At 39.0% G+C, this 12,264-nt stretch overlaps 1 protein-coding gene across 4 annotated transcripts in view; it reads right to left on the bottom strand.

Moving 5' to 3' along the window:
- The window catches only part of LOC124120171 (fibrous sheath CABYR-binding protein-like), a 58,315-nt gene extending 46,067 nt beyond the window's left edge, over positions 1–12,248 (bottom strand). For all 4 annotated transcript variants that reach the window (XM_048398125.1, XM_048398124.1, XM_048398123.1 and 1 more), the window contains exons 1-3: positions 12,133–12,248; positions 9,479–9,718; positions 4,564–4,680 (exon numbers count right to left, since the gene is read on the bottom strand). In XM_048398125.1, the coding sequence (XP_048254082.1) occupies positions 4,564–4,680; positions 9,479–9,710 (349 nt within the window). In that variant the 5' untranslated portion in view covers positions 9,711–9,718; positions 12,133–12,248. The remainder of the gene's footprint in view (positions 1–4,563; positions 4,681–9,478; positions 9,719–12,132) is intronic.
- Between the last annotated feature and the right edge of the window lie 16 nt (positions 12,249–12,264).

Genomic DNA, 12,264 nt, shown 5'->3' on the forward strand with positions numbered 1-12,264 from the left:
CATGGATGTGTATCAGACCCACAAAAATGGACTGACTTACATATACTTCTGATCCCCAGCCCCGTTCCACAAAGCGATCATAGAGTCTATGCTAAATAATGGGAGTTAAGATCACATTAGCGCTACAATCGCTTTATGGAACAGGGTCAAGTTCCAAATATTTTGGATATATAACTATAACAAGTAGTACAAGTAGTAGTCGCCCCGTGAAGATTCCGGGGTAGAATAGGTCTTCAGCAACCCATGCTTGCCTTAAAAGCCGACTATGCTTGTCGTAAAAGGCGACTAATGGGTGGTCAGGCTCGCTGACATGGTTGATACATGTCATCGATCCCAATATCGATGCTCATGATATTAATCACTGGATTGTCTGGTCCTGACTCGATTATTTACAGACCGCCACCATATAGCTGGAATATTGCTGAGTACGGGTTAAACAACAAACCAACCAACCAACAAGTAGTAGACAATTACATACACGACAGATATATTTTCCCCAGAATTTAAATTCCCGTGTTTAAGGGTGCATATAACCCACGTGTGCGTATTATACACGAGTAAATAAGTCTTGTGTACATTGATCAATTGGAAGGGTGCTAATTGGTTTTGTTAACTAGCTAATATATTAGCAAATATCGCCGTGGGTGCTTATTAGAGCGGAGTGCTTATTACGTCGAATACGGTAACCATAGTCTTATTTCTGAGAAAAGGTACAAAAATGTTGGTTCCTTTATAGCAATTGGAGACATCACTCAGTGAGCCTATCGTTGACATAATGTCACATAAACTTAAAAGAGTTTGTGACATTTGAACAATTGAAGTATCTTCAAATATTTGTCCCTGTCCCCAAAAAATCGAACAACTGGACTGAGCTAGCCAAGCAGCATGGTTCAATAGGGATAACTCTCAATGAGACCTCTCAGAGATGTAATAAACTGTGTAATCAAGGATAGGGTTGAACAGACATATTTCTGAAAGTAAGACACTTGTCATTCCAGTATCGTAAATCACCTTATCATACCTCCATGTCAGAATGATGAGGTCTGATTGATTCAGGTCATCTTGATAAAATACCATGTATCCTGCCTTGGAGGTAAATACATTTCTCAGTGGGAGATTAAACCTCTTATACCCCGCCATGAACAAGACAGGCTGCCTGTGGATTTCTCAGCGGGAAAATAAATCCCTTACACCCCACTTCAAAGCAAAAAGTCAAATGCTTTTTCCGAGTCAATGAAAGTTATGTGCCATAGCACAAGTTAACCTAAGCTCAATTGAACAGCTGTTTTTCTATCAAGTTTTAATTTGTATTAATTTTTTTAGAATGCAGACTAAAACATGTTAGTAAGAAAAATTAGTTGTAGCAGTATCAATCGGGGTACATGTGGTTTTATGCGTCGTGCCTCTGGAGGCGTGTGGTATGTACCCCCAGGGATACTGCAACAACTTAAAATAATAGTTACCGTATTCGATGTAATAAGCGCCAAGGGCGCTCTCAAAATTAGAAATAAGGGGCTCTTATTAGAATATTATTTTGGTGAAAAAAAGCTGAAAGACAAATTTTGTGGTTTATGCTGACAGCCTGAAATCTTTATATACGACGGATATATTTTTCCAAAATTTAATTGCCCATAATTAAGGGTGCATATAACACACGAATGCGTATTATACACGAATAAATAAGTCTTGTGTACATTGGTCAATCGGAAGGAGTGCTAATTGGGATTGTTCACGAGCCAATATATTAGCAAATATTGCCGTGGGTGCTTATTATAGCGGGGCGCTTATTATGTTGAATACGGTATATTACAAGATTTCATCCTGCATCTCAGATGCCATAAGCTACTGGTAATAAGGGCGAAATTAGGATGATAAATTGAGTTAATCAGATTGAAGTGTATTTCCGGGAGCAGGGTATTAGTCATCCAAAATATTGACACTGACTCCACAAACACGACTATTTCTAAGAAGAAGCACAGCTGCTATACATGTACATATTGATATCAATCATTATGTTCTGGCTGTTAACTTGGGTGCTGACACCACTCTAGCACAGTGATACATGTAAACATACAGGATCAGATTCAAGGGCACGCTCACAGTTGTAACTTAGCCCTACATCTGTATTTCCATGGTTAGCATTTGACCCTCTCTCTTACCCAGAGTTCCATGCAGCCAGCATAGTACTTCTGCCGCAGGCCAGCGCCATGTGACGATGTGTCACATCATACACCGTCCATTCAAGATATTGCATATGTTTTTAATCTGTTTTATTTTTGACAAGTCTCATATCTAGATAAACATATGTCCAAAAATGGTTAACTTTCATTGAGAAAATATCCTAAATCGTGAAAAACTATTTCTATTTGCGTAGTTATCCTATGTTTACATTGCTTGTACGGCTCCACATACTGTCATCGAAGCCCTACGGAGAGCTAGCTATACGGTCACTTTGATGAATAAATATGTATTGTCATGCAACTCACTGTCGCAGTTGTAGTAGCATATCTATATAATTATGCAAAACAATATGTCAAGTGCCCCTAAATACTTGCATTAGTCTGTTCTATTCTAATATCTGAAAAAGCGGGTTTGTTTACAACAAGAGAAAAGTCCGGTCACGTGATATGCAAATTAGCCTGTGGCAGTGGTGTTATGCTAAGTCACCACTGCACCGGAGTGTGCATTTGACCCTCACCTCTCAAACAAAATGAGTAAATGAGTGATTTGAGCTTAAACAATACTTTTGAACGATACTTCTTGTGAACTTAATGTTGGAGAATACCTGAAGTGATGCATGGGCTGACAGACCTAGAATCATATACCCGTTCACATGCCCCTCTATACATATGTGTGTAGAAATACATACCGTATTTGACGTAATAAGCGCCCCGCTCTAATACGCGCCCACGGCGATATTTGCTAATATATTGGCCAGTGAACAATCCCAAATAGCACCCTTTTCGATTCATCAATGTACACAAGACTTATTTATTCGCGTATAATACACACTTGTGCACCCTTAATTATGGGCAATTAAATTCTGGAAAAAATATATCTGTCGTACATAAACATTTCAGGCTGTCAGCATAAACCACGAAATTAAATTTATCCTTCAATTCTGTTTTTTCCCACCAAAATAATATTTTAATAGGAGCCCCCTATTTCTTATTTTGAGAGCGCCCTGGGCGCTTATTACGTCGAATACGGTATGTGAGTATACTTGTCATGTGAACGCATTTACTCATGTGTGTATATTTACACCAGGAACAAATTTGCAACATGTCTGGAGCAGGTGCAAAAGTAAATATAAATTTGCACTGTGTGTATGTGTTGCAATGTGAACATAAGAGGATGATCTAATTAATATCTGTTCTTTTGCCGACACAAAACAAATTGTCAACTTTTATGTGTATATACAGAGTTGAGCAGACAGTGTTTTCTTCTGGTTTCAATGAGTCATAACTTTGTGTACAAATTAAATCAAACACATGTTGCTTCATGCGAATATTTTCTGTGAAACAACTCTCTTCTCACTCAACTTTGATTGGAAAACAACCTGTTTTGTGTTGAAAGTTGTAAACAGACTGACGAATACATATGCCTTACCAAATTTACAACTTCATTTTCACACCTAAGTTGATTTCCATGTGAACGCATAGTAAATTTACTCATACACACGTATGTATAGTTACACATGTAGAAAATTTCTTAAGTAAGTAAATTTGTGCATGTGAACTAGGTTATACTGTAAATCCTGAAATTAATGCGTCTCCAAAGAATGCGACCACTGGACCCTAGCTAAAAATGCGACTCAATATGAATGCGACACCCCCTCCTCTCAAGCATCAGTGGATATCTATCTAAAGATGTCCTCAGTCAGGTTTAGAATCCTCACCTTAATCCAACCTTACATTAATCCAATCACACACCAAATAGCACCGCTTATTAGCGCTGAGTAGAGTACTTCCACAAAAACAATACATGCGTGCTGGCTCGTGTCGGCCTTTGACGCAGTCGCAAAGAACAAAGGGTAGCGTCTGTCTGGACTTGCAGGTGTGATCAGTGATGACATAAGTGAGTAGAACTCTTGTCTTGACCCCAGCAGTGACAATTCACAGGACGTAATTAGTGTTTGAATGACATGGTTTATATACTTTATATACAAGTGCTGCTCAATAAACAGTGGTGTGGAATACATCAGCGTATGTCTAAATTGGTATTTTTGCAATCCAAAATGTCTTATTGTTGATGTAAATGTGATTTTTCGCATTTAATTCACGCTCGCGTTAATTTCAAGATTTACAGTATATAAACAAGTGTGAATCCTGGATTAGGGCGAGTTCCACAAAGGGATCTTAGCACTCCATTGTCGTAAGTGTATGTTAATATATGGGAGTTACGATCGTCTGAGCGCTGTGGAACAGGGCCCTGACCCCATGATCAAACAATTCCTAAAGGTGCAACTCTTCACAGTGAGATGATCAAAGCATTTGCCTATAACTGTAAGCTTGTCTGTACACCAGGAGGTTGGTGGCGTGGAAGATAATGTGTGTTTCTCACCTGTCTGTTGGAGAGCTCCCTCCCCCTCACTGACGTCATCTTGTTCTGACGGTGGAGGGGCATGTTTCTCCTTCAGTCTGTCAAAGTAGGTAACATCAGGCAGCCGCTGGATCTCAGCTGAAGGATGAGAAACATATCTAGTTGTGTGCATGTTGTGTGGGAAGGATGAGAAACATATCTAGTTGTGTGCATGTTGTGTGGGAAGGATGAGAAACATATCTAGTTGTGTGCATGTTGTGTGGGAAGGATGAGAAACATATCTAGTTGTGTGCATGTTGTGTGGGAAGGATGAGAAACATATCTAGCTGTGTGCATGTTGCGTGGGAAGGATGAGAATCATATCTAGTTGTGTGCTTGTTGTGTGGGAAGGATGAGAAACATATCTAGTTGTGTGCATGTTGTGTGGGAAGGATGAGAAACATATCTAGTTGTGTGCATGTTGTGTGGGAAGGATGAGAAACATATCTAGTTGTGTGCATGTTGTGTGGGAAGGATGAGAAACATATCTAGCTGTGTGCATGTTGCGTGGGAAGGATGAGAATCATATCTAGTTGTGTGCTTGTTGTGTGGGAAGGATGAGAAACATATCTAGTTGTGTGCATGTTGTGTGGGAAGGATGAGAAACATATCTAGCTGTGTGCATGTTGCGTGGGAAGGATGAGAATCATATCTAGTTGTGTGCTTGTTGTGTGGGAAGGATGAGAAACATATCTAGTTGTGTGGCGGAAGGATGAGAAACATATCTAGTTGTGTGCATGTTGTGTGGGAAGGATGAGAAACATATCTAGTTGTGTGCATGTTGTGTGGGAAGGATGAGAAACATATCTAGTTGTGTGCATGTTGTGTGGGAAGGATGAGAAACATATCTAGCTGTGTGCATGTTGCGTGGGAAGGATGAGAATCATATCTAGTTGTGTGCTTGTTGTGTGGGAAGGATGAGAAACATATCTAGTTGTGTGGCGGAAGGATGAGAAACATATCTAGTTGTGTGCATGTTGTGTGGGAAGGATGAGAAACATATCTAGCTGTGTGCATGTTGTGTGGGAAGGATGAGAAACATATCTAGTTGTGTGGCGGAAGGATGAGAATCATATCTAGTTGTGTGCTTGTTGTGTGGGAAGGATGAGAAACATATCTAGTTGTGTGGCGGAAGGATGAGAAACATATCTAGCTGTGTGCATGTTGTGTGGGAAGGATGAGAAACATATCTAGTTGTGTGGCGGAAGGATGAGAAACATATCTAGTTGTGTGCATGTTGTGTGGGAAGGATGAGAAACATATCTAGTTGTGTGCTTGTTGTGTGGGAAGGATGAGAAACATATCTAGTTGTGTGCTTGTTGTGTGGGAAGGATGAGAAACATATCTAGTTGTGTGCTTGTTGTGTGGGAAGGATGAGAAACATATCTAGTTGTGTGCTTGTTGTGTGGGAAGGATGAGAAACATATCTAGTTGTGTGCTTGTTGTGTGGGAAGGATGAGAAACATATCTAGTTGTGTGCTTGTTGTGTGGGAAGGATGAGAAACATATCTAGTTGTGTGCATGTTGTGTGGGAAGGATGAGAAACATATCTAGTTGTGTGCTTGTTGTGTGGGAAGGATGAGAAACATATCTAGTTGTGTGCTTGTTGTGTGGGAAGGATGAGAAACATATCTAGTTGTGTGCATGTTGTGTGGGAAGGATGAGAAACATATCTAGTTGTGTGTTTGCTGTGTGGGAAGGATGAGAAACATATCTAGTTGTGTGCTTGTTGTGTGGGAAGGATGAGAAACATATCTAGTTGTGTGCTTGTTGTGTGGGAAGGATGAGAAACATATCTAGTTGTGTGCTTGTTGTGTGGGAAGGATGAGAAACATATCTAGTTGTGTGCTTGTTGTGTGGGAAGGATGAGAAACATATCTAGTTGTGTGGCGGAAGGATGAGAAACATATCTAGCTGTGTGGTGGAAGGATGAGAAACATATCTAGTTGTGTGCTTGTTGTGTGGGAAGGATGAGAAACATATCTAGTTGTGTGCTTGTTGTGTGGGAAGGATGAGAAACATATCTAGTTGTGTGGCGGAAGGATGAGAAACATATCTTGTTGTGTGGCGGAAGGATAATAAACATATCTAGTTGTGTGCTTGTTGTGTGGGAAGGATGAGAAACATATCTAGTTGTGTGGCGGAAGGATGAGAAACATATCTAGTTGTGTGGCAGAAGGATGAGAAACATATCTAGTTGTGTGCATGTTGTGTGGGAAGGATGCATACAGGCAGGCTTAAAGTTCAATCAGTTCACTTTCTTCTTTAAACTTTTGTTTAAACGCTGTTCAAGTTTTAAGATTCCCATCACATTTCACAAAAATGCCAAATGATCTTATCAAACATTCTTCAAGAGAACGTGAAGGGTCCTTATTTCACTAATCTTCAAAGTGTGTCGCTAGTCCTGCTTGAATGAAACAAAAATAGTTACTATGTTTTCATTTCCCTTCAGTTTTATTCAGTACCAATTTGGCCATTGAGAACTGGTTCAGAATTATCGCCTATCTCATTAAAATAAGATCTTTGTTCTCACTACAGCTAAACAAAGATCTGAGGACATCCCATTACGGGCCACGTCAGACAGACCTTGCCGAAACTTTGACCGACCAATGGAATGACCAATCAGAAGGCAGCTTTTTCGTGCTTTACGACACTAATTTCAAATACGCTTCGAAACATATTTTGACAAATTCTCGATTACAAATTTGAAACCTGAACAAAAGAACATTCTGGAATGGCTAATAGATGGTCTACATTGTATGGATTCAGTTGTTAAACCCGTAACTATCGTTCGGAGTTAAAGTTTTCGAGGTTGCATGATTAGAAATCACATTCCGACTGTCACTTTCATAATCTTGTAAGCCATGCTCTGATTGGTTGGATGAAAGGTCGTTCTGACGTGACCCCTAATGGGATGTCCTCAGATCTTTGTTTAGCGGTAGCAAGAACTGAGGTCTGATTTTAATGAGATTGGAATTATCGCCATCAAATACAACTCGTCAATGAGGACTACCACAGCATAATTTCAATCTCACTAAATCAGATCTTAGTTCTCGCTACCGCTAAACATAGATCTGAAGACATGCCATTGCATGTTGCGTCTTGCCACTATGACCTTACATCTGAACAATCGATGCGTAGCGTACCAGATCAGGAAAGTGACAGTCTAAATGTTTTTTCTAATCATGCAATCATCGTCTATCTCTGTTTTCAATGTTATAAACATTTGAAACGGAAGAGACATTCATGCCCATGGGAAGTACTGCCAAACAATCTCAGCCATCTATTAGACATTCCAAAGTTTTCTTTTGTTCAGTTTTGAAATTTTGAATCGATATACGTGTATATATATATATTAAGCGTAGTCTGGAATGGAAGTAGACAGTTAGAAACTAGTGCCATTAAGCTCAAAGAAACTGGCTAATGTCAACATCTTATTTTTCATTTCATTGGTCTGTAAAAGTTTGCGGAAGGTCCTTCTGACGTGACCTGTAATGGGATGTTCTCAGGTCTTTGTGTTGTGGTAGCGAGCACGGAGATCTGATTTTAATGACATTGACACAATGGTCACAGGCTAGTGGACGAGTGTGAATTTTAAAGGCTGCCAACAGAAGGTTTTGAGAAGAACAATATCAGTAAAACATCTGAAAATGTGCCTTACACACTCAGTATTAAGATTCAGGTTACTTTGATATAGGTGTTTTTTCAAACAGTTCTCAGACAGAAATGACTTCACCCAAGAATAAGAAAAACATTACCGTATTTGACGTAATAAGCGCCCCGTTCTAATAAGCGCTCACAGCAACATTTGCTAATATATTGGCTAGTGAACAGTCCCAATTAGCACCCCTTCTGATTGATCGATGTACACAAGACTTATTTATTTGTGTATAAGACGCACTCGTGTGTTATATGCACCCTTAATTATGGGCAATTAAATTCTGGAAAAATATATCTGTCGTACATAAACACTTCAGGCTGTCAGCATAAACCACAAAATTTATCTTTCAAATCTGTTTTTTTTCCACCAAAATAATATTCTAATAAGAGCCACCTACTTCTAATTTTGAGAGCGCCCTGGGCACTTATTACGTCGAATATGGTATGTCATTAAATATTGGATGATGTCATACATGCAGGCTTCATTCAGTTTAGAATCCTACAATCTGCTTCGTCCGCCAGCAGTATCAAGTCTACCCAGGACCATGCGTTGGCAGATATATATGACCACATCACTGCGTTGATAGAGTAGGTTGTTTGACTAGGATGTGTCCAAATTTACTACCCGGGTACCCACACCCCTATTACCCGACCCTACCCAGGTACCCGCTGTTGGTGTCAAGAGATAGGTACAAAATGTCCGATTGGGAATAGTTTGACAGAAACCCTGGCAGAGTGTATTTAGATACACGTATAAAACGATGTGGTCATGCATACACTGAAGTTGACTGACGTTTTAGCTTTGTTCAAACATATGTAAGTCAGAAGGAACGTGTTCATAGTCATGAAGAAATGAGAACATTAGTGACTTAAAATTGTAGTGTAACAATGTAGTTATATAGTGAATTTTTGTCATGAAACAATATTTCATGTGATGTGGGGGATTTTAAGACAAGCCCAGATATGCATGTTGCTTAACACTGCATTCAGCAATATTCCACCAATGTGATGATGGCCTGTTCATAATTGAGACTGGCCCTGATAATCCAGTGATTGATATAAAGATTATAAAGGGGGGGGGGTATTTTATGCAAATACGCTGCTTATCTGTAGCTCTGACATTTGAAGGGGATGCTACATTTTTCCACTCAGCTTTCTGCAGGATTTTATTGATGACATTGGTGTGTATGTGTGTGTACTATTTCTTTCAAACAAGGGAATATTCAGACTAACTCACCATTTCTCTCGACAAGTTTTTCCTCCAGGTAGACTGCTGCAAATTCATACACATTGTCCGGCATCCCCCTGATGATGCTGCGTGCCATACGCTCCAGGTAATACTGGAAGCCGTGGGGCAGCTTATTCCGCCAGTACAATTTCTCTGCAACGTTCATGGTGCCAGCGGGTGATCCTCGTTGATTCGGTGAATGTATTCTATGTTTATGGTGCTCACTATAGGGAGAACTCATGGTAGAATCTGTTGAAGACAAAGTACATGTATTTAATCAAACATTGGCAATAGTCATGATTAACATGCAGAGGGGGCTGTGAAAGTATTGGGGTACAGATGCTTTTCCCCGGACACCTAACATTTTCGACGTAATAAGCACCCAGAGCGCTCTCAAAATTAGAAATAGGGGGCTCTTATTAGAATATTATTCTATTTTGTTTTTTAACAGAGTTGAAAGATAAATTTCGTGGTTTATGCTGACAGCCTGAAATGTTTATGTACGACAGATATATTTTTCCAGAATTTAATTGCCCATAATTAGGGTGCATATAACACATGAATGCGTGTTATACGCGAATAAATAAGTCTTGTTTTACATTGATCAATCAAAAGGGGTGCTAATTGGGACTGTTCACTAGCCAATATATTAGCAAATATTGCCGTGGGCGCTTATTACGAAGAATATGGTATATCTGCCACGTTTGTTTAATGCTTCTAATATACCACATTTGACGTAATAAGCGCCCAGGGCGCTCTCAAAATTTGAAATAGGGGGCTCTTATTAGAATAAAATTTTTCTTGACAAAAAAGACAGAGTTGAAAGATCGTAAATTTCGTGGTTAATGCTGACAGCCTGAAATGATAGAAAAGAAAAGTCTGTGTGTATTATACACGACAGATATATTTTCCAGAATTTAATTGCCCATAATTAACGGTGCATATAACACACAAGTGTGTATTATACACGAATAAATAAGTCTTGTGTACATTGATCAATTGGAAGGAGTGCTAATTGGGATTGTTCACTAGCTAATACATTAACAAAAATTGCTGTGGGCGCTTATTACGTTGAATACGGTAGTCACATGCAACTGCGTTTACTATTTGCAAAAACATAAGTAGAAACATTCCTTTGCTTTCATTTGTATGGTTTACTATGAGACCTCAAAATAGAATGTCAACTCAATCAATAAACATTGAAAATTGAACATCACAAAAGTACTTGAATATAGAAGTTTCATAATGGTGTGTAACAACCTTATCAACGACTCCCATCGGGGCCACATTTCAACAAACCAAACATCATTATTAACTTTGGTGTGGGGATGGGGCAGGGGAGAGGGGCAGCAAAAAAGGGCATCTGAAAAACTTTCATTACTAAGGAAGGAGCTTGTGCACATCCCCACTTCCCTTACCACAAAGCAGAAGGTGAAGGTAGGTGCTTGGACGATACACCAACTGTGCAATCCGATACGTATCACAATACCTTAATTGTTCACGATCTGATATGTATTATGACACTTGCATGTACACTTTTCTGTGGTGTGTAAGCCATTGCACATTGAAGGTTTACAGTCGATAATGTCAAGGATGGTACAATGAATGAAAATATTTATCTTTTCACGACTAATATTTTTCACTACAAATTGGTGTTTGGTTTAACAGTTATTAAAGTAAACATGTAAGGTAAGAATCAATGTTTTTTACTTAGTGTGTGACTGTGATCAAGAAGTAAGAAACCACCAACGCATCTGTGTATCAAGCCCACTACTCGTGGTCGGTAAACTGCATTCTTGACAAAGTAGAGACAATTTATGGATAATTTGTCCATAAACTCTCTCTACTTTGTCATCCGTCAACTTCTAAGTAATGCCTATCAAACAATTAGTAAGAGGGTGGGCGCCATTTAGTGTTGTTCCATTTTATCAATGACCAAGGTTGAAACCGTTCTTACTACAGTAAGACTTCCGCCCATATCCCATATCCAAAAATAAAATATAATTAAAAGGATTGAGCAGCGCAATCGACATATATTACTTTTGGAGGGGGGATACAGGTGGAATTCGAAAGCTCGGAGGTTCACACACTTTAACCAGCACTTTTAAATCGTTCACACTTCAATGAACCCATCCAAACTGGCGTTCAATTCTTAATTTTTTTAAAGTGAATTGTGATAATTTTGGCAATGTTCATTATTCCTTTATATACACAGTAGTATACTTGGTGACAGAAATAAACAAATATTTTGTCGATTATTGTGTAATCAATACACAAAAAAGCTTTGTCATTTACAACTTGACAGATATGAAAAAGAATTTGGTCAGAAAATGCTTGTGCATTGTGGATTTTAGACTATGAACATGTCAATTTCTTTGAAAATATTGCAATAAAAATACTGTTTATACTGCGAATTGTGTTGGTAGGGATAGAAGGTGTTCTGAAAATAAAGGATATATCGTAGCGAGTCGCATTAGGCCGTGAAATAACACTGTCAATTGTGAGTGGGGGAGTCATGAGAGTTGGGGTGTTATTTTGAGTTTTGAATATGCCGCCTAAATAAGCTATCTGCGGGATTATGACAATGAATGATGACTCGCAAAACAAATTCAACCACACAAGTGCGCAGTCTTCTAGATAAATGGATGTAAATACACACTTACCATCATTGATTCAGAGGTGTGGGAATTATCACCACAATATTTGTATCTGTGTTTCCAGGTTAACGCCCGTTATTGACAATGACGTCACAATATTTTATAGACCAGCAGCGAAAATGTGTTTCTTAAAAAACA

This window comes from Haliotis rufescens, unplaced genomic scaffold, assembly GCF_023055435.1.
Source record: "Haliotis rufescens isolate VD_foot unplaced genomic scaffold, xgHalRufe1.0.p SCAF_18, whole genome shotgun sequence".
Lineage (NCBI taxonomy): Eukaryota > Metazoa > Mollusca > Gastropoda > Lepetellida > Haliotidae > Haliotis > Haliotis rufescens.